General features: G+C 35.9%; 1 protein-coding gene across 1 annotated transcript in view; it reads left to right on the forward strand.

The window, feature by feature from the left end:
- Positions 1–24,002, forward strand: part of LOC120627341 (gamma-aminobutyric acid type B receptor subunit 2) — a 61,278-nt gene that overhangs the window by 26,412 nt on the left and 10,864 nt on the right. Inside the window, exons 2-8 of the mRNA XM_039895325.1 lie at positions 6,062–6,246; positions 7,917–8,060; positions 12,967–13,079; positions 14,504–14,666; positions 17,538–17,603; positions 18,843–19,019; positions 22,683–22,925. Coding sequence (XP_039751259.1) covers positions 6,062–6,246; positions 7,917–8,060; positions 12,967–13,079; positions 14,504–14,666; positions 17,538–17,603; positions 18,843–19,019; positions 22,683–22,925 — 1,091 coding nt within the window. The remainder of the gene's footprint in view (positions 1–6,061; positions 6,247–7,916; positions 8,061–12,966; positions 13,080–14,503; positions 14,667–17,537; positions 17,604–18,842; positions 19,020–22,682; positions 22,926–24,002) is intronic.

Raw genomic sequence — 24,002 nt, forward strand, 5'->3', positions numbered from 1 at the left:
TAGAATAGTATAACAAAACAACGCCTACAATTTGGCGGCCTTATCGCTTCATAGCGATTTCTTCCAGGCAACCAATGGCGAAGAAAACAAATACAGAAAATGGTTTGATGGTGCACATATACATATACCCATAGAAAAATATATCATTATTTAAATAAATATCTATAATATATATAAAACTTATGTATTGTTATAAAAAAAAATCACGTTTACTTTTTGACAATAATTTTTTCAACTCACTTATAGTAAAAAATATCTAAAAATAACAGTTTTGTTCGGGTTTAGACCTTAAATGTTTTAATCTGGGGAAACTTCTAAGTTAAATGTCCGATTGGAGTAAATTAAAAAGTATTTTACTGCTATATACAACGTGTAACGCAATTACTAAATACTTGCATAACCATTAGGAATCACCCCTTAAAAATATTAAATCAAAATAAACTTATTTATTTATTTAGTCCAATATTTAGTTGATAGTTTTATGGTTTGTCGCGAAAAATTTGTACAATTTCAGTGTCACAAGACACTATAAAAGCAAAGCAGCGATATTAACATAAATACCATTTTGCAAAAACATCTTATAAACCTGCCTTAGGGAATTGCGTAGTAACTACATACCTACTAAGCGATATCTATAAATATTAATAATAGCTTTGAAAACAATGGTTCATAAACACTTATAAGTATTATTTTTCAACCTTCGTAACGGACTACAGCTAAAAACAATAATAAATTTAATAGGTATCTACTGTCTGTAACTTTTCATGATACTCTTGAGTTGGATTTCATAATCGTAGGATGCCTACCTATTCTAAGTCATCTAAACCTTTTTGAGTTATTGAGTACGGTAGTAGGTACATAGAGGTATGTAACATAAGCTAAGCACCTTGTTTCATATTAAAGGGTGCCTCATAAGGTCGGGCAATCTTTTTCCTAAATAGGATATATGTAAATACTGGCTGAGCATAGGTGTCGCGCAAGGTAGGCACTAAGATAAACTATCCTAAAAAGTGCACTAACCTTTATACAAACAATATCAAAATAACATGTCAATTTTTCATATGAATATCATAAATTCAAAAGGTATTTGTCGGTTTGTCAATCGATCACATAGTAACGGTCAACGGATTGACGTAATTTTTTGCATAGAAATAATATTTATAGGCGAGCGAGCGAAATGGCTGATTTTATTCCCGAATTTTTTGGTACTTTGTGTCAGGATATAAAATTCGCTCATTTATGAAAACTTCGATAGCACGATGTAGTCTTTCATTGTCTCTACGTTAGATCACATTGATTCTTCTGGCGCCCATCTAGTTTGGGCACATGTAGACCGCCAGCCGTCCATTGTTCAAAAGTACTAGTTTTAAAATAATTTGTAATAACACTCCTATTATAAAGTTAATTAAAATTGCTCCAACTCTTCGAAGTTAATTCTATTACTTTATTCATTTATTCAATTTTGAGGAGAAAGTCAAGTTTATTCTTATTCAACGCTCATTTGCATTATTTTAAACAGCTCCTGGGTGCTTTTTTGTTAAAAACTCAAACCCTACAGAGATTTTTTGAGAATTATTGTTATGTGTATTTTTTACCTTATCCAGCTTTAAACGGATTTAGGGGATTTCACTCGGAACGCGTAAATTGTGCTGTAAATTGAATTTCTGAGCGTTTGCCAAAGTTTACGGTATAGAAATATACTTAGTTACTTTGAGAAAGTCCATGCTATATACTTTTGAGTGATAATGTCTAAGATCGGCGGCACAGTAAATATATTAAAGCAGTATGGAAACTAACGTTCGAAACGGCGAACTCATTCAGATTTTAGGCCTCGTCGGTGTGTGCATCTATGTGAGTGTGCTGGTCCAAACGTTTGTTTTAGTTTCCAAATTACCTCCTTCCTACATATGGGCTAACCTATAAGGGATTAAAAAAAATTGCTTTTCAGCTCGTCTTTGTCCGTAACTAGCGGTAGATAGTACCTAACTAGCCGGGGCCAAAGACTCCTATTAGACCTTTCGAGAAAATTTTGAAATTATAAATGCCATGGGTTCGATTCCCACAACCTGAAAATGTTTGTGTGATAAATATCACTGTATTTTAGTCGCTTAAAAAAAGGATCATTATTAAAGATAAACTAGCTGACCCGTGCAACTTCGTTGCACCAAATCGGTTATTACCGGAAAACACAGATAAAATTACGTTTTCCAAAAATGAATCTTAGCTCGATCGATTTATCGCCCCCGAAACCCCCTGTTTACTAAGTTTCATTAAAATCTTTGGAGCCGATTCCGAGAGTCCAATTATATATGCAATAATTGCTCGTTTAAAGATATAAGATATAAATAAAAATAAAAATAATTATTGCCTCAGATGCATGTGGCATGTGGTATCCCACATAAACGACCTTCCCAGCGTCACACCGTCAGGTCTCTTGCCATCGCAGAAAAACTACGGCGTCTTTCCTAAATATATTTATCCATTCATTACCATATAGGTATATTATTTATTGAAGTAAAACGTCTTTAGGTGCGACTAGGTAACTCAGATTTTTTTTCTGACGGAAGTAACGCTTACGTCAGACGTCTGTGTAGTTTCTGCTATTTACAAATAACAATTAGAATTTGTAGTAAGTATATGTCATATACTCCACGCTTCTTGACTAATACGCCAGCTAGTGGCAAACGTCATAATCAATTGGGATTATTTGTTTCCAATATTTTCAAACGGATCAATTGTGAATAGCAAAGCGAATAAAAATTCAACAGTTTTAAAAAATATATTTTATTTGCAAAGTTTTTGAAAATCTTTTAATATACTTGTCTATTTATTACTTTTGTAATAAATAAATTTTTTGACGATTGCGACATTCTATAATATTCAATGACAAGGTTATATTGACATGTGCTGATCTAACCTTACCCTACTATGACGGACTACTGATGTGGAAGTGATATTAATGAATTTTAAATAGAATATTAAATGAAATAGTGAATATTAAATGAATGGCGGAGTCCCAGGGACATTTAACTATTTCATCAACAAATAATAATAAAAGTTTTACTTCAATCGCGCAATCGTCTATATTTCATGATGCATGCAGAGTTAGCCTGTAAGTTGTGTATACAATGTAAAATTCAGAATATTACTGTTTTATAATAATTTTAAAACATTGTATATAACGTTGGCTTCCTAAATAAATAAATAAAGGTTACACGCACCCACATTTTTTTTATACACATTCATTGTATAAATAAAATCATTCAACGCTTCAATTTCTTTTCATTCATACCATAGTCAGTTCAGCGCACAATAGTCGAAAGAACGGGATCCATTTATCTCACCATTCAGAAATATTGTGTTGATATTTTTGAATAGCGCGATAAATTGGATAAATGAACAAATTTAATTGCTATTTGATGACAGTATACCTGCATTTTTGGTAATAATAGAACTTTTTCGACGGCCAATTGGCGCAGTGGGCAGCGACCCTGCTTTCTGAGTCCAAGGCCGTGGGTTCGATTCCCACTACTGGAAAATGTTTGTGTGATGAGCATGAATGTTTTTCAGGGTCTGGGTGTTTATATGTATATTCTTAGTATTTGTATATAATATTCATAAAATTATCATCAGTCATCTTAGTACCCATAACGCAAGCTAGCGCTTACCTTGGGGCTAGATGGCGATGTATGTATTATCGTAGTATATTATTTATTTGTTTATATTTTTTTTAACTGAACTGCACCGGCGAAGTACTTTATGTCGCCATGCTTTTTTCTGCTGCCAAGCAGCATTGTTGTAATCCGGTCTGAAGGGCGTGGTTGCCGGTGTAATAACAGGCACATACGCCTCATGTTTGATGGACACAGGGTGGCACGTTGCGGAAAGTGCTCCTTGCATGCCCCGCGAGGTATTGCTCTGTTTAGAACGTAGATAAACTTGTCGTGCAGTTTACTAGGCTGCATAAAATTTGTAATTCATTAAATGGTAATTATATATCATTTTATAACAAATTACCAGATTAAGTCCTTGAGACGTCTCTCAATAAGTTTAAAGTTTATATAAAATTCTATTGCTTTTCTTAAAATTCTATTATAATATCAAAGATTACATGTATGATAAAAAAAGCTTGGGTATGAAATTTTCTTCTTCATAGCTTAATATTAACACGTCTGTGAGATGGTGACAATAAAAAAAACCTGGCTAAGTTTGTTGTGGGTCCTTCTTAGACCAGGGCGCGTTTAGAGTTAACGAATGCAGTTATCACCATCACTAACATTAGTGTAGCATGTTAAATCTATGAATGCTTCATAAATGCCTGTGATAAGGTCTTCATGAATAAAACCTTTTTGAAAATTTTTGTTTTTTTTTTAATGCTTTTCACTTTCCATCAGGTTCGCCTCTGCTTGATCCGTCAATTATAACTAAAAAAAATCGACTTCCCTAGTGCAGAAGCGAGTGTTTTGTCTTATAATTGTCACACACCGATCCCCGGCAGCGACAATACTCGGAATACTTAATTTCTGAATTTTGTTGGGTCTGGTCTGGTCTGGTGGGAGGCCTTGTCTAGTTATCACCCTATCGACAAAAAAAGCCGCCAAGAGATAGCGTTCCAGTACGATGCCGCATAGAAAGCAATTAACAGTATATGTTTAATATAAATGCCATACTTTTGAAAGAAAGAATCTAATATTTTTACACATTAACAATATCACCACGTATGTTACGTGTGGCACAACCTAGAAAAAGGTGCCCGCACAAAATTGTGCATGCGCCAGTGGGAGCATACAGCGCTGATCTCCAGTTGGAACCTTATACCAGGTGATACCACGGAAATTCGTACCCAACCACGGACCAGGTTTTAATATTTAAATTTAATAATAAAAATTCAAAATTCATTTATTTCAAGTAGGCCTAATTTATAAGCACTTTTGAAACGTCAAGTCAGTCTGTTTGTAGTGATTCTACCGCCGGTTCGGAAGGCATTCCACTGAGAAGAGCCGGCAAGAAACTCAGCAGATTGCCCTTTTCCAACATCATTTTATAGTTTAACAATCTTTAGGATTTTTCTGTTTTGTGAGCGGAGTGGCCTGCTTCCAAGCTGCCTTGTCGTGAAAGTTATACAACGTGTAAATGAAAACCGAAATAATACTTCACAGGGTTTAGACTTTAGAGGTACATTATTTACTGTCTCTGAGACTTTTCTGTGAAACCGAAACGCTAATAGTTTTTGAGTACACCATTGCCATAGGTTTTACTGAAAAAAAAAAGATACAGCCCTAACATCAAATGCAAAAGTAAAATCATGTGATTTCTGTCACTTTAGTGGGTACCCGTCGCATAGCATAGCTATGTTCAATAGGGTTGCCATAAGTAAACACTGAGAATGTTTTAAAATAGTTTGCATAGAAAAATAAATATGCTTCTTTTGATTTAATATTATTACAGAGTGAATCCTTATGAAATGAACTTATGCACCCTTCAAACGTATTCCGTTATTCCGTTACACGTTGTATAAGTAACGAAAGATAACAAACAAATTATTAGTTCATAAGCGAAATTAGCATGTAGTGTTCACCTTTAAATGGTTTTGCATACACTGTGTAATGTATAGATGATAAATAATAGTATTTTTATTTATGTGAAATCGCTGGTAGGTCCAATAAATAAATAAATAAAAAAAATGAAAAATACAGCAATAAAATACTTTTAAAAGGTTGGACCGCTACCATCTTAGACTCAGTGGCGTGCATAGAGGGTATGCAGATGATATAAAATGAATAAAATCTCCAGTACAAGTTATAAAGTGTAAAGGGTAGCCTTTTAATAACTCTTACAATGTTGTTTTTAACTCGTAATGGAGATTCTTTTCATTTTACATTATCTGCCCGCTTAATGCATAACCTGTGCATACCCTCAATGCACGCCACTGCTTAGACTGTATCATAACTTACCATCTGGTGAGATTTCGGTCAAGGGCTTGTATTTTAAAAAAAACTAGACTTACAAGGTTAGGTAAAGGTGGACTAAAACTACTAACACAATTTTTTTTTTCTTCTAGCTTTCCGAATAAACACAACAAGTCGAATAGTATCTATACTCGGATTATTCGAGTTGTCTGTGGGAGATTTTCCGCGAGCTGATGGGAAGTCAGAGTTGGCAGCTGCGAAGTTGGCGGTGCACCATGTCAATCAGCAGACTTTGCTGCCCGGGTACAAGCTGCATCTCATCACGAATGACACTAAGGTATTGTACTTTTCAACTTTTCTCTCACTCAACTAGCTGTGCCCTACGGATTCACCCGCATAAACTACGGGATCAAACATACCAACGAACCCTTCAAATTAATTAATGGCACTAAATACAAATAGTAAAGATAGCGAGAATTTGTCACCCGTCAGTCTACGGTTTTTTCACTTACTAGCTTTGCCCGCGGCTTCGCTCACGTTAGGTTCAATTTATGATTTGGTAAATTTTAACTAAAAGGGTTTAAAAAAAGTCTTGCTGCTCATAGAAAAATATGAACATAAATTACTTAAAAAATCAGAATCTTTCAAATTTTCATCACGATGCCCTTAGGGTTGGAATTTTTAAAATTTGTGAAACACGTATTTCTTTATTTTTAATCGTAAACCTAAATTCAAAGTTTAATTTGTGTAAGTTGAAAATAATTATATAAATGAAGAATTTTAAACAAACTTTCTCCCCCCCATTTAACCCTCTTAGGGTTGCAAGTTACAAAAATCCTTTCTTAGCGGATACGTTGTACCTATATGTGTGCAAATGTGTAATTTCAGCCCGATCCGTCTAGTGGTTAGAGATGTGCGTTAATAGATCAGTCAGTCAGTCACCTTTGCCTTTTATATATATAGACAAATAAAAGTTATATAAAAGAATTGTCAAAATTGGTTAAGATTCCATTTTCAAAATTCCTTCAGTGTTCCTTCTTGGATTTGAGATGAAAACTTTACCTTACCCTTTAATTGGTTTTCGGGATAAAAAAAGTGCTAATATTTATAGTTGGTAAATCTATAAATATACCAAATTGCATTCAAATCGGTCCTGTGGTTTTAGTGGGATGCGCCAACAGACAGACTGTCAAAAATAAAAAAAAGATTGATTTTGGAACTATATCGGTATTTAAGCTTCACCAAATTAAAATATTCAAAATATTTTTAATGTACAGAAATTGTCCAGTTACAGTTTTATTAGAAGTATAGATGATCGATAAAAACACAAAAGATACAATTTTTTTTATTATACTGCCCCTTTTATTAGCATTTCTTTTATTGGTATTTGTTTTGAAACAGCAAAAGAGGACAATATACGAGTATACTGTGTTCGACTCTATCATTAACCGTTAAAGGTATAACGGTTTATGAGATCGGTACAACCAATACATTTTATGTAATGTACGCATCATAGGGCCTAGGGCCTACTTTAATAATTATATTTTTGACTTTGACTTTGCCTTGTAACTTATTATCCCGGAATAGCACCCGATAGCGTTTTGGCGGGGTTCAAAAAAATAACTTATGTTATTTAGGCAACGATATTTCGCTTCGAAGGAAAGGACAAAATGTATATCCCCTCCCAAAGACTTATCCACTCTACAAGAATGAACGCACGTAGGTAAACTTCTCCTTCCTCTGTTGCCGTACATTTGTAATTTAAACTTTAATTCTTATTTCAAATTTTTAATTTAATTATAATTTTAATTTATCGTAATTTTTACTCTTTATTTGTTATCCGTCTTATCTGTTTTAATTTTTATGACATTTGTATTTGGTCTGAAATAAAAATAATTATTTATTATATTAATTATTTATACCTGTGAGTGGATATAATCTAGCCCGGATAAGCTAACAACTTCAGCTAGTGATGTACAAATGATCTCGTTATATTTCGCCCCTTAGTGTGACCCCGGAGTCGGAGTGGACAGGTTCTTCCACGCCCTGTACACGGAGAGACAGTCGCGACTAGTGATGCTACTCGGCACCGCCTGTTCCGAGGTAACCGAGAGCATCGCCAAAATCGTACCATACTGGAACATTGTACAGGTAAGACTTAAATAAATAAATAAATATACTACGACAATACACACATCGCCATCAAGCCCCAAAGTAAGCGTAGCCTGTGTTATGGGTACGAAGATGACTGATGAATAATATACGTAAATACTTATAATATAAAGTCAAACACCCAGACACTGAAAAACATTCATGTTCATCACACAAACATTGTCCAGTTGTGGGAATCGAACCCACGGCCTTGGCTCAGAAAGCAGGGTCGCTGCCCACCGCGCCAATCGGCCGTCAAAGACTACTGTATCATTTACCCGCTATTCACCCCTGCGATTTTATTCACGTTAACTATGAGATTTAACAATATGTTATCGCGCGGTTACCATAGTTATAGACGTAAGTTTCCCTCCCGAACCGGCCTCTCGGAACTAGATTAATATTCCATGCCTAGTAATGAATAGTTGCGGCTTATTTGTAAGAAATGGGACCCCAGAGGCTTTGTTTTAGATCAAAGCCTCTACATAAAAAAATAATAAAAGGTAGTGGACTGTTAAAATATTAATATTAAAAGAAAATAGAAACTTTTAGTGCAGTTTACTATTCTGCATAAAATTAGTAATTCATTTAAGAGTATTTGTTTATCATTTAATAAAAATTTACCAGATGAAATCCTGAAGATGTTTCTCAATAAGTTCACAGTTTATGGAAAACGTAAGCTTATAGAAAAATCATACTATGATATAAAGGATTACATGTATGATAAAGAAGCTTGAGTATGAATTGCTCTAATTCCATAGCAAAATATTAACTCGACTGTGAGATGTGAGACAAAAAAAATACCTGGCTAAGTTCGTTGTGGGCTCTTCTTAGACCAGAGCGCGTTTGGAACCCGCCTTGCTTTAGTATTAGGTTAACGAATGCAGTTATCACCATCATCTAACATAAGTATAACATGTTAAATGTATGAACGCTTCATAAGTGCCTGTGATAATGTCTACATAAGAATAAAACATTCTTTAATTTGAATTTTAATTTTGAGATATACTGCAGACCAATTTTATCGTAGTAGCAGCATTAGCCAACGAACGGTGATAAAACGGTGATAAAGCTTATTTCATAATAACCATTATTTCACGCTGAATTTTATTATTAGGTACCGAAATAGAATATAGCCTGTGTTACCTTGTCTGAAAATTCCTGAAATTATTAATTAATTAATTTCACTCCTACAGAAACAAATTCGAATGAGATCTATTTTAGAACGTTATTTGCTAAATGAGATTAAGTAAATAATTAATAAAGAACGCCTAAAACCTGAGTTATTGAAATTATACTTCGTATGGCGCGTTAGAGAAAAAATATGAGAGTAAATTTTTACGATGCGTCACAACAAAAACCGACACCCTGGAGTTACCTATGAGGTTCAACAGTGTACACTTTCAATTGTCAAAGCCTGTGGGCTCATTGGGTGATTTAATTGTTACAATTATTGTAACTAAAAATCAAATTGTAATGTTGACTGCAACTTGGTTGTCCGATAATGAGTCTTTTAGTATTCCAAATTTAAGTAAGTTTATCATGTAAATTTCTTTAATTATATATAAAATAACTTTTTTTATATTAAAATAAACTTTATTTAACCAGATAATGCGTTATAATTAAACTTTCAATGTATTAAATACCTTTTTTTCTATTGTTAGTGATGTTTTTTCTACAAACGTAGAATAAGAAAGATAAAATATTTGAAAAGATTTTTATCTTATTACGCCAAAGAAGTATAAATTCTAACTCGTGTACATAAGTATACACACGTTTTTTTGGAAGTTGACGGCTTTCTTTGAGAAATTCTTTCGCAAATGTGTCGTAAATATTTATAGGTATCTAAGCTCTATTTAGAAATGAAGTTCGTTCAAATTGCAGCCACTGTAGAGATCTTTTGTGCGGTGTGAAATTGTTAGTGACCTTTCGCTCGGCGTAGTGTTTCCGGCGAGAGCGCCCTTTCATAAAGTCATTCATTTTTGAGTTGGAAATGAAAATAAGATTTTTTTTCTAACCTTACTCCTGTACTGAGGGTGCAAACACAAAACTGCGGTATAGAAAATATATTTTGGAATCTGAGAGCTCGTACGATGCATCTGAAGAACTTATCGCGCATTACTGTGTGGTTAAATTGTAATTTTTTTACAATTCATGGCATTACGAATTGCAAAATACGGTAAGTACGTTTGTCAATCACCAAAGAAGAGGTCTACTGAACTTTGAGAACATGACTTTTCTGCGGTTACGAGGATGTGCGGTTTAAAACCTAATCCACAAGCCTGCAATTCTGTCCAAGCGTCAACCTGAGACGAGGTCACAGGAGGCGCTCTTAGAGTTTATGTCTCCTTGGTGACTTCGAGTCCTGGGGCTCAACTGAAAATCCCCGATTTTAAACCCAAAAAACACCTTTGCCGCACGAGATCGCACCTCAACAAATCGTTTCAGTTTCCTCCGAGCGAATTCGCACCTTTAGGTAGATAGTAACGAAATAACAACTCAATGCAAACTCATTAAAACCCGATGTATTTATTTTCCTTAACCTATATTTGAAGGTGAACCAAGTGGAATAACGGTATGCAGTGTGCATCTGGTGAAGTAAATTTTGCGACGAACGATATAAAATACTTCAGTAAACACAAAAATAAAATACAAAGAAGTAAATTTACGATTATAACTAAAAATTATTACATGACAAACATACTTTTCCATTTCTTCTTAAATATAATGAATTTTCATCTCCTTTCTATTATGAAGTTTACTTTCTTTTATAAAGTTTATATTTTTTGTTTTTATATGTGATTTCATAACTGGACTTCCCTCAACTAAATAGACAGAATACCAGCGTTGTGGGTACATTAGTATCCGGAACATTAAGCTAAGTCAGAACCTTTTATTGGCACGACACATAATAGACTTAAGCTATTAATAATTAAGTACAAAATTTTAAGTTACTCCGTATTTAAGTCTGTTTGTGTTGTTCTGGTAAATAAACAAATTCTATTCTATTCTATTCTATTATATTATTGGAATGGGACCTCGACTTAACTTTCGGAGTACGGAGTTCGAATCCCAGCACGCACCTCTAGCTGTTCTAAGTTATGTGCGCTCGAAGCAATTAAAAAGGGCGTGTGGACTCCCCCAATCTTCACTGGGCCAGCACGGTGGACCACAGCCCTAACCCCTCATTGTAGGAGGAAACCCGTGCCCTATGATGATGTTGATGACATTTCTGTGATTATACTGTTTCCCAGTATTATAACGTATGAAAAACTATTTTGATGTCAAAAAATTTTTGACAATACACACATCGCCATTACACATTAGCCCAAAGGCAAGCGTTGCTTGTGTTCTAAGTTAACTGATGAATATTTTTTATCAATAATATACATACATACTTTGAATATAAATATATATATATATATATATATATATATATATATATATATATATATATATATATATATATATATACACACTCGACCCAGCTTTCAGAGCCAAAGGCCGTGTGTTCGATTCCCATAACTGGAAAATGTTTGTGTGACGAACATGAATGTTTTTCAGAGATATATATATATATATATATAAGAGTATATATATAATATAATTTAAAAAAATAATATACTGCGTACGATAATACACACATCGCCGCCATCTAACCCCAAAATCATCTTTATTCAGTAATTAAGGAATATTTTTATGAAGAACATATATAAATACTTACAATATTCAGATAAAAACCTAGACACTGAAAAACATTCACGTGCATCACACAAACATTTTCCAGTTGCGGGAATCGAACCCGCGGCCTTTGGCTCAGAAAGGAGAGTCCCTGTCCACTTGGCCAATCGGCCGACGACGTCGTTAAATTTTATGTTATAATAGTGGGAAACGGTATTGTCAGTAGATGGCACTTTTTCGACCCCATATAAATAGAAGTTTACATTTACGCGGTCGAATAAGTAAACGTAGTTCTACTCATTGGTAGAAAATATCACTCAGAAATGTCGTCGAAATCACACACGTCGTATCATATTAAGCGTATGTGATTCTTTTCTTTGTTCGCAAAAGAGAAGTTATTCTTTGACGCTCGTTAAAAGTTAGATAAGTAACAAGACGAGCGTACTTGTAGTATGGTATCAGTAACAAGTGGTAACTACACTTGTTCCCGGGAAAGAAACAGAAAACTGTAAGAAAGTTATAGTCCCTTACAAGTTACAATATATTATATACCTACTAATAATATAAAAGTTTATATTATTAGTAGTTATTGGCGCAGTCGGCAGCGATCCTGCCTTCTGAGTCCATGGCCGTGGGTTTGATCCCCACAACTGAGGAATGGAAGAGTGAATTAATACACTTTTATTGTACACCACATAAAAATACAGAAAAATTAAAAATAAAATTTAAGAAAAGTATACAATTTGGCGGCCTTAACGCTACATAGTGATCTCTTCCAGAAATCCAAAAGCGTAAACCCAGCTCAAGAAGAGAGGTAGGTGGTACATATAAATAAACATATATTTATTGCATATATACCTATAATATACATATGTATATTATAGGTATATAATAAACATACAACATAATATATAGAATGTGTGTGTGATGAGCATGAATGTTTTTTTAGTGTCGAGGTTTTTAATCTGTATATTGTACAAAAATATAGTATATTATTCATAAAAATATTCATCAGTCATCTTAGTACCCATAACACGAGCTACGCTTACTTTTCGGCTAGATGGCGATGTGTATATTGTAGTAGTATATTTATTTAATTATTTGGCATCACGTCTTTATCAGTAGGGTGGTAAGAAGCCACACCCGACGCCTTGCCTGTGTGATAGGGATCAAACCCTATAGGGTCGAATTGTTTTATTTGCAGTTAAATTTATATATTCAACAGGTTTCCTTCGGTTCCACGTCACCAGCTCTCAGCGACCGCTCCGAGTTCCCGCTCTTCTGCAGAACGGTTGCCCCGGACTCTTCCCATAACCCGGCACGGATAGCTTTTATTAGGTAACTTTATTTTTTAATAAAGTGAAAACTTATTTTGGCGCACCGCACACAGATTTTTCCATAGGCGTGAGTTAGGCTCTGAGGTGAAACTTTGAAAGGCTCGATCGGATGAACTCGGACCGCCGAATGTACCCGAGCGAGAAAGATACAGTCAGCTGTTCCTCGCTGTTGTATGGCTGTGTTTAGCATATTCAATTCATACCTCATAAACCTACCCCATTCATACCTCTTTTTTGGAATTATATCAAGATGTTTGCCTCATAATTTTCTTTGTAATTTAATCTTTATTATTGGTACGTAGTACGTAATAATAAAGAAGCGGTGATAGCGCAGTGGGTAGGAGCTCGACTTCACTTTCGGGGGGCCGAGTTCGAAACCCAGCACGCACCTCTAACTTTTCTAAGTTATGTGCGTTTTCAGTTATTAAAAATATCACTTTTTACAACGCTGAAGGAAAACGTCGTGAGGAAACCTGCATGCCCAAGGGTTGTACATAATGTTCAATCTTCAATGGTAAATCCAAACCAGAAACTGTAAATTCCCAAAACACTCCTTCTGGGGCACACAACTATAGCGCTCACCAAACTTTTAATAATATCCTGTTTGTGTAATCATTTACAAAATTCAACACGCGTAGCGCAAACAGTCGAAAAGTAAACAGCGCGGTGACATATCGTTAAAAATTCAGTCAGAACCGCAACCGCACCGCCTCGGGGATACCGGGAAATAGCTGCCGAGTGATACTGTACGAAATCAACGTTGTGTGAAATATAGCGAGATTTGGCTCGGTGAATAACTGGCACCTCCGATTTTGTTACCTCCGCCACCATACTATAACTATTTTACTAGATAAGTTTGTTCTTTATTATAATCAAACCTTCACCAGCCCACTACGGTGCAAGGGTGTCCTCTAAGAATGAAAAGTGAGTAACTGACAAACACGACCAGAGTTAGAGTCAGAGAGAGAGTTAGAGTCAGAGTGAATGAGCATCTTATAAGCAAGCGCGTTTCATCTTAAGCTGCATCACAGATTATCACACTTATTTTACTCTCAGGCTTACAGGTTTCCTCACAATGTATGTTTCTTCACCTTTAAAGTAAATGATATTCAATTGCTTAAAACCAGCTCTCACCCATGTGCTAGGGAGATAGAAAGCTTATCGCTACATAGCGATCGCTTCCAGGCAACCAAAGGCGTTAAAAAAAGCTCAAGAAGAGAGGTACATATATACTATATATATATATATATATATATATATATATATATATATATATATATACCTAAAAATAAAAACGTACATATGTCGATAACTAATTCAGATGCACAGTGTAAAAGGTAGATAGAGAAAATGTTATTAATTCTGTGGTTCTACCTGGTAATGTTTTTTCGGATACTAGTTTTCTAAATCAGCTCATTGTTACAGGCAGTTCGGCTGGGATACAGTGACAGCGTTCTCACAGAACGAGGAAATATACTCCTTAGCAGTGAACGAGCTTGTCACTCAGCTGGAGGCTGCGAACATCACCTGCGCTGCGTCCATCACCTTCGCTGAGACTGACTTCAAGGAGCAGTTGCAACAGCTGAAGGTCATACCATCATCATAATTTCAACTCATTAAAGCATGTGTTACAGTAAATTTATAAAGTGGGTAAATAATTAAACTTTTAATATTCATGACATTGATTTTGTGGGTATTTAGATATAAATACGACTACTTTATCGATGCACCTCAGTCCTACATGGACTCGAACAATGCAAAGATACCTCCCGGTGTCTTAATCGTTTATCAGTTAGAAGTGGTACGATACAAAAGTCTAGCCCACGTCGTGACCTTGTTCGATTTGACTGTCAGCTGGAATGACGATTGTTCTTAGTGCTTATTGTTTTTCAGACTGTGGCCATCTTTAACGATTGTCTACTAATCTTTTGGCAAAAGTGGTGATTGTGCTATTAATCATACGGTGTCAGCAATGTGTCTGTGTGACCTATTTACGAAAAAGTCTATGTGACCATCTACGATAACGTCTTAGTGACCGCGTAATTGCGAGCCGTGTCATATTAGCTGCATCATAGTTGCCATGCCACTCACCAGCTAAAATATGTTTGTTTGTTATATTTGACGGCCGACTGGCGCAGTGGGCAGCGACCCTGCTTTCTGAGTCCAAGGCCGTGGGTTCGATTCCCACAACTGGTGATATGAACTTGTGTGATGAGCAATAAGTATTTTTCAGTGTCTGGGTGTTTATATGTATTTTCTAAGTATTTATGTATATATAATTTATAAAAAAAAATATTCATCAGTCATCTTAGTACCCATAACACAAGCTACGCTTACTTTGGGGCTAGGTGGCGATGTGTTTATTGTCGTAATATATTTATTTGTTATTTATGTAAAAAGAGCAAGTATTGAGTTTCTTGCCGGTTGTTCTCAGTACAATCAGCATTCCGAATCGGTGGTAGATTCACAGCTTGAGCTTCTCGATTATAGGCATAAGTACGTTTGCAGGGTCGCAAACTTCTGACAGGATGGTCGAAAGTTACAGTAAATTTATAAAGTTAGTAAATAATTAAACTTATGATATTCATGATATTGAGTTGGTGGGTATTTAGATATAAATACGACTACATTATCGATGCACCTGTCCTACGTGGACTCGAACGATGCAAAGATACCTACCGGTGTCTTAGTCGTTTATCACATGTCTTAACAAGTCTAGCTCGTACCTAATGCGCTATCACCGCTTCCTACGGGTCAGTTAATCGTGAAGGTTCCGCGCAGTTTGGTGACGTTGTAGCAAACACAATTATCGTTAACCAGATTCCTATTATTTCTAAGGAGCCAAGCTAGGATTTAACATATCCCAAAATAGTCAAAGCGGACGTAAAAAGCGGACGTAACGAACGCAGTCCGTGTGTATGTAGACGTAACTGAATACGCTGTAGAGTCAACACGCTCTAATAGAGCACTTTCGTGAGATATCGGAGGCAGCGTGAAACAGTCGCCGCTAATGGAATCTGTCGATCAAGCGTCGCGTCTGTTACTTTATCTCTGGAACTACGTTACCATCAATACGCTGTGATCGATTTACCATACGCAATATATTATTTCTTGACCATTTTCCTCAACTTACGACATTGTATATGGAAGAGAAATGAGGTATTATATATATTGATAACGACTAAGACACCTCGAGGTATCTTTGCATCGTCTGAGTCACCTACTGGACTGGCTTTTATCGAAAACGCACGGCTATTTATATCAAAATACCCACCGACACAATGTTATGAACATTGGATGGGAATCAAATATAATATTGATAATTCCTTGCAAACTATTTATTTATTAAAAAAATTATAATGAGAAAATAGGTCTGGCACATATCACGTAAGGTACCTTACGAAATTACTGTTACTGTAACAATGTTTATGAAAGGTATTTAGATATAAATACGACTACATTATCGATGAAACTGTCCTACGTGGACTCGAACGATGCAAAGATACCTACCGGTGTCTTAGTCGTTTATCACACGTCTTAACAAGCTCAAGCTCCTATATCTAAATTTGTCGATGTTCGAGTACGGATCATGAGTCCTAGTATTTCCAGATATCCTGATATATCCAAAGGGGTGGACGGATTTTAGTAGTTTTTGTGACAGAGCTCGATCGGGGAAGTACCAAATTAAAAATTGGGCCATTTGTTTGGTCCATAAATTATTACTGACAAAAGTTTTGCCATTTGTTTGGTCATTCAATTATTACTGTAAAAATTGGGCCATTTATTTGGTCCATCATTTATTAACTACAAAAAAGGTGGGTTATTCCAGATGGAAAGTCTTAGTACCATACTGGAGTTAGAAAATTGGCTTCACCCCCGTGTCTCCAAAAGCATGTAAAGCTATCCGTCCAGTTTATATTCTCTATAACTGACCGACTACTAAAACAGTATTATTTCAGTGAAAAAAATAACACTACAGAGAATATACAAGTCACGATAATATTTCAGCATTTTTAAAATCAACCACAAAGCCGCCGAAGCTGATAAAAAGGAGTGTTAATATAACGGGTACAAAGTATTTAAGGGGTGGGCGTAAGAAGTTGTTGCATTTTAGTTAATGCCTTGAAATTGTCGTTAAGCATGCATCAACTCATTCGAGATATTATAATCTATTTCTAATTATGTCGTAAGATAATGTCGCGGAAAGTTAAGTCTGAATAAACCCAAAGTTATTTTTAAGAAATAAGATAAGTTTATAATAGATTAATTGTAAATTAGTATTGTAAAACATGTCTAATTGAGAAAAAAGAATAGGAAACAAAATAATTACGCAAGTAGGTATCTGCTGCAGCGAGCAACTACAAACGCGCCTAGCAGTTATTTCCGTTCGGCGCTTGAAGCGCTAGCTGTAATTCTCAACGAAGCACACTTGTATTATAATGTACAATATTATTTTCAGAAGCTGGACACAAGGATAATAATCGGCAGTTTCTCACAGGAGATGTTACCGAAAATATTCTGCGAGGTGAGTTAGTTTTGCAATAAATTTTGTTTCGTTGCTGTCGTGCTTATTCTATTGTACACATATCTCTAGAGAGAATAGATATATTAACGATACATAAGGTATTAGTCGAGAATTTCTTTATTAAAATTATTAAGGTGCTTTTCACCAGACCTCAAAACAAGAGTAGGTTCTCAATTCGGTATAAACAATGAAAATACTAAGTAAAGCATAAAATAATAAAAATAATAATTTAAGAAGACTCCAAAGCTTGATTTTTAATCGAGCTTTTTTAAATAAACTAAACTAAAAGGTAGAAATATTTTCGGTTTTCAAACCAAGACGGCTTTTTATTTTTTTCTAAATAGACTTTTTTTCAATGCTGACAATAAAATGAAAAATAAAAATTGAATATTTAAAAGAACTTTGTAATTTGCCTCGTCTCGGTGTTTTAGTATACAATCGCAGAAATAAGTTGTAAATATTCGCATTAAATTAAGATTTCATATATAAGGATAAAATAAGCGCCTTGAACCAAAAAAAGTAATTTATCTATTTGTGAAAATACTAAATAAACTTGATTAAAATATTGTGGGAATTTTGCATTTTGATTCAAACTATATTCTGCAAGCCAGAATTTTTGACATCCAAAGCCTTTAGGTACGGACGCTGTAGTGACCAAAATAACGAAGCAGTCTCTGAAATTCTTTTGCGATGGCGAGTTGTAAGCCTGGCCTTTAATTAACTTCGCAAAAGCTACGAAAATCGAATTTACTAGCCAAAAACTCGGTTTAAAAAGTCGCCTTTTTAAGCCACTACAAAGAGAAAAAGCATAGTTTGTAGTAGTAGACCAGTGAAATTAACATTTTGAGAACACTCTCAAATCATTAGTATTACCTAAGCATGATGTCAGTTTAATAAATAGTTTATTTATTTACATATAAATATTTTCGGAACCGACAGGATCCGAACCTGCAAATCTCCGGTAATAGCAGCCTGAGCGCTTTAACCATCTAGCCTACGGCTCCTCTACAAAATTAGTAGTAGGCCTTTTATGTCTTAGAGCTTCCAAACTACTTAGGGTTCAATGCATGTCAGCGATAGCAGCAATCGCAATTTATTTGCTTTAATTTTTTGAAGAGTTCCGTTGTCTGTCTCAACAAAAATTCACCATTTTGAAATAAACTCGTTTATTAAAACAGCCAATTGATATTTCCTCCTGTTGGAAGGAAGTCTGTTAAAAATTGTGTTCTCCAAGCGCAGGCCTATCAGCTAGGAATGTTCGGCGCGGAGTACGCGTGGCTGGTCGCGGGGGCTCCTCCGAGGATCCGGGGCGTAGCACCCTGCGCGCGCACCCAACTTGCCAGGGCTCTTGAAGGACTCGTGTCGGTGACTGCACATCGGGGGATCGTGGGTGACGTCGTGTCTTACTCCGGTCTGGTGAGTACTCTTCTTTAGGTGACGCGCCGGCATTTTATAACGAGATCTCGTCCAATCTTAACTATGGGAAAAGTGTAGAGTATAAAGCCAAAACTGCTGCTACAAAACTTGGTATCCTTAACAAGGTTAAGTGATATTTAACGCCGAGACAACTTCTTACACTTTACCAGGCTCAAATCCGAACTGTAGTCACTTGTGAGACGGCTCTGTCAAGTACCAGTGCGAAGCCTTAGACTCGGTGGATCGTCGCTCTCAAGCGAAACTACACAGCTTACAGCACCGACGTAGTGTGGCCTGCCTGGCGGTTTTTACAGGATATACTTTGGCGAGTGTGCTCATGAACTTCATAATCTTGTTCCTCCGGCACCATTCTACCACAGAACAGTGGCACTCCATGGCATCCTTGTGTGGTTGACATACAGGCAACACGCATGAAGCGCTTTTCGTCTACGTGATACGTAACGCTAAGGTTTGGAACGCTCTTGCGGCTTCGATGTATCCTGATTCATATACAACTTGAATGCCTTCAAAGCAAGATTTAAAAGGCATTTTCAGGCAGTCCCCAACTTAGACTGCATCATTTCTTTACATCAGGCATGATAGTTGTCAAACGCAAGCCTATATATGTATATATATAAATCTCCTGTCACGATGTTTGTCCGCGATAAACAACTTAACCGATTTTAAATTAAATTGACACACCGTGAGCAGTCTGGTCCAACTTAAGAGATAGGATAGCTTAGATCTTTAATTATAGTCGCAATTTTATTTTATTGCAAATTATTTGTCTATAATTAATTGACAGTCACATGTTATATATATACTACTATACTCATTTAAGGCTTAGCGATACTGAAAACAATATCAAACGCAGACGAAGTCGCGGGCAACAGCTAGTAGTGTATAAAAAAAGATCGCTCCTTCGGTAATAGTAGACAGTTTGTTACAGCTCATCGAGGGAAGTATTACCGCCATCACATTAAATATATAAATATACATATATGCTTATTTCTGCCGCTAAGCAGCATTGTCACAATGCTGGGTTGCGTTCTGAAGAGCGTGGTTGCCGGCGTTAATTAAGGCATATCAGGCCTAACATCTCCGCATCAGGTTGATTGTCACCGGGTGGCATGTTGCAGGACGTGTTCCTTGCATGCCCCGCTTAATATTGCCCTGGGTCTGGGAGATGGTTTTCTACATACCATCAGATGGGTCTACTTGGTCCGTCCATTATAACTATTTAAAAACCCGTAGTTAACTTATCAATGTTTAACTAATATACAGCGTTACATAAAAAACCAGAAAGCTCTCGTCCTTGTAGTTCCTATCGTATCTAGTAACTAACAACTTTTCCAAAGTGCAGTATTAATTTATTTCATTTTATTTTAATAAACCATGTTATCTCTGTAAAATGACACTACTCTGTGAAACCAAATACATGTAACTCGACAAAGTCGCGTAGTCGGGTCACTGACCGCGCAATAGAGTCATGGTTCACGCTGTTTCCAATGTTTCATTACAGAGTAGTAACAAGTAGAGTATCTATGTAAATTATTAAATATATATATTTTTTGAATTTACCTTTTCCTTTGTTAAGATTTTTCATACACATATTTTGCATATTGTTATAAACAGCGCCATGGCAACAACGCAAAGAGGCTCGTCTCTTAACGTTTCTCGATTAAGAGCTCGTCTCTTCGAGAAACGGTTTTTCCCACCACGCTGCTCCAATGTGAATCCACTCGGCTGGTAATGAAAATTCTATCACAGGAAATACACTACATCTAACAATTTTTGTTCCGACCCGGGATTCAAATCTAGAACCTACCACGCCATAACTTTTTTTTTTGTTTTGTTTACATCAACCCGTTACCGACCCACTACAGAGCACAGGTCTCCTTCCACAATGAAACGGGGTTAAGGCCACCACCACGCTGGCCCAGTGCGTATTGGTGGACTCCACACACCTCTGAGAACAATATATAGAACTCTCAGGCATGCAGGTTTCCTCACGATGTTTTACTCCACCGTTGAAGCAAGTGATATTTTAACTCCTTACTTTGAAAAGTTAGAGGTGCGTGCTGGTTTTCTAACTCGGCCCCCCAAAAGTGAAGTCGAGCCCACCTAATGCGCTAGTTATTACATAGTTTTTCTTACCTAAAGTTCATTCAATAGTATGCCAGAATTTTGCCTACATAATGGTAATTTATAATAATAATAGGTTTTATTGACCATAGCAACTATTACCGCAACATACAAACAAAGCAAATGGTGTCAAAACAAAACAAAGAATCGTTCTCGTTTGAAAGTTCTGCCGAAATTCAGAAAACTGCAGCATAAAAAGATCAAAGGCACGATTATATACGTCGAGCGAACATTCGTCGCAGAGATACCTAACGAATGTTAGTCGAATCGAATCGTCCATGTGGGCGATTCGATTCCACGGAAAACAAACAAGTCCTGGTAACTCCCTTCGTTAGCGCTCGTTAGTTAGCTCATTCAGATATATTTGCAGAAACTGTTCCGAGAGGTGCTAATCAAATTTTGAATCTCCTTACCTTGTGACATTCTGAGGACCTCGGTACCGTATATCAAATGTATCCAACGTGCAAGCATAAATACTTTGTATTACTTTTTATTCATATTAATTCAAATTTTCTTTCTTATTATCTAACACTGAAAGGGAATGTAAATGTCACGATTCCGAACGTTCGCTAGCGCAACCTACCTATCAACCTTTCAACGTAAATAATAATAATACTTTCTTAATTCAGGTAAAACCCATCTCAATATACACGTAAAAAAGTAGCAAAGTATTTTAAGAGATCTAATAAATAAAAAATAATAACAAAAAAAAAATATATAATCAATTACCCCAAAAGAGGGTTCGTACCCGTATAACGTAAAGTCCAGCAGTAAACTGTTATAGGCAGTGGATACGTTAAGAGGAGTTTGAAAGTAATAAGCAAGTGTTTTTGTCTTGTGGGAAGCTTCCGAGGTACCACACTAGTGATAAAGACTTTACAACAAGTTGTTTTCCTCCCGCGATCTTGACGTCTTTAATCGAAAATCTGTTTCTTTCTTTAAAGATTAGCACTCTTGTTAAAGAAACTTTCAGCCATTTTTTCATAACAAAAGTTTTTTATTCTTTATTTATACACTACAAGTTAAGAACATCAAAAGAAAAGCAGAAACTTGAACCTGTTTTTCTTTTGAAATGGAATGTTTTACATATAGAATCAAATAAAAGAGAAAGTCTAAAAGTCAAAAGTAATAAACTAGAGATCAATTTAGTATCAAAAATTAAATAAAAGTTAAGTTATGACACATTAAAATAATTAATTTCATTATCGAAGATATTCATTCACATTTTTATTAGGTAACCTTGTAGCTTATTGTAAAGTTTGACACACTTTGCATAACTGATACCTACTGTTTAAAAACATCAATTAGTTAATGTGATGATGAATAGTAAACTACAACTCTGGTTTTCGTTGGTACTTTAAGAATGGGTGAATTCACATCAAAAATATTTTCCAGATGAACGAGATGTTCTACCGGGAAATACAAGGGGTGGGCTGTGCCTATCTCAACCTTTGAGACAGCACTCGTATTCAGTGACACTCTTAGAATGGGTGAATTCACATCAAAAATATTTTCCAGACGAACGAGATGTTCTACCGGGAAATGCAAGGGGTGGGTGTGCCCATCTCACCTTTCGCTCCTCACTCGTACGACGCTGTCTGGGCCATAGCGTTGGCGTTGAGCAAAGCAGAACTGCTGTGGAGGAGCTTGGAGACTGAGAACAGCACCAGATTGGGTTTGGGCCAATTCGATTACAATAGAAAGGACATGGCGGACGAGTTCCTGAATCAGCTCGGGAATTTGAGTTTCCTTGGTGTTTCGGTAAGATTACTTTTTATTTTTATTACCTAGCCCTACTACCCCCATTAAATTTCTTAGAAGTTTTGGTAAGCCAGCTTTAAAAAAAAATATTAAACCCCTACAAATATTATTAACATGATGCCTGCAGATTTTGTCAATCAATTCGGAACTCCCTAACTCTACTCCCGAAGTCTACCAACACACTTGGCCAGTCTAGTGGACTACGACCTAAACCCCTCTTATTCTGAAAGGAGACCCGTACCCTGTAGTGGGCCGGTAGTGGGTTCATGGTGATGATTTAGAATGTATGAGATTTTTATTTTACGCACAACATATCACTTGCTGTTGCGGTTACGGTAAGCTTATAGAAAAGTCCTATTAGAATATAGAATATATTCTATAGAATAGTATAACGGACTACGTAATCGATAAAAAAGCTTGTGTGTGAATTATTGCTCTAACCAGGTTGCTCTTCTAACAATTTTAAATGACATTGTGAGATGGTGATAACAAAAAAAAAAACACCCGGCTAAGTTTGTTGTGGGCTTCTTCTTAGACCAGGACGCGTTTGAAACCCTCGTAGCTTTAGTTTTAAGTTAACGAATATGGTTATCGCCACCATCTCACTACCGTGTAATTCTTATATACGCATCAAAAGTGCCAACTATGCCAACTATGCCAACTATGGCCTACTTGAATAAAGATATTTTTGATTTTTTGGTGAAGGCAAACATCGCGAGGAAACCTGCATGCCAGAGAGTTCTCTATAACGTTCTCAAAGGCGTGTTAAATCTTTCAATTCGCACTAGGCCAGCGTAGTGGACTAAGGTCTAAAAAAAAACTGCACTATCGTCGGTATAATATCAAAAAATAACTTAACAGTAAATAAATTTAACTTGATTTAATATGTTACTGATCTTAATACGTCAATTGACGCACCTTTGATTTAATTGTACTTATTTTCAACCAACGATTAAAAAAAGGAAGAGGTTCTCAGGTCGACTGTGTGTTTATAAATATTATAAATACACTACGACAATACACACATCGCCATCTGGCCCCAAAGAAGGCGTAGCTTGTGTTATTGTAACTAAGATA

This window comes from Pararge aegeria, chromosome 11, assembly GCF_905163445.1.
Source record: "Pararge aegeria chromosome 11, ilParAegt1.1, whole genome shotgun sequence".
In the NCBI taxonomy this organism is placed as follows: Eukaryota; Metazoa; Arthropoda; class Insecta; order Lepidoptera; family Nymphalidae; genus Pararge; species Pararge aegeria.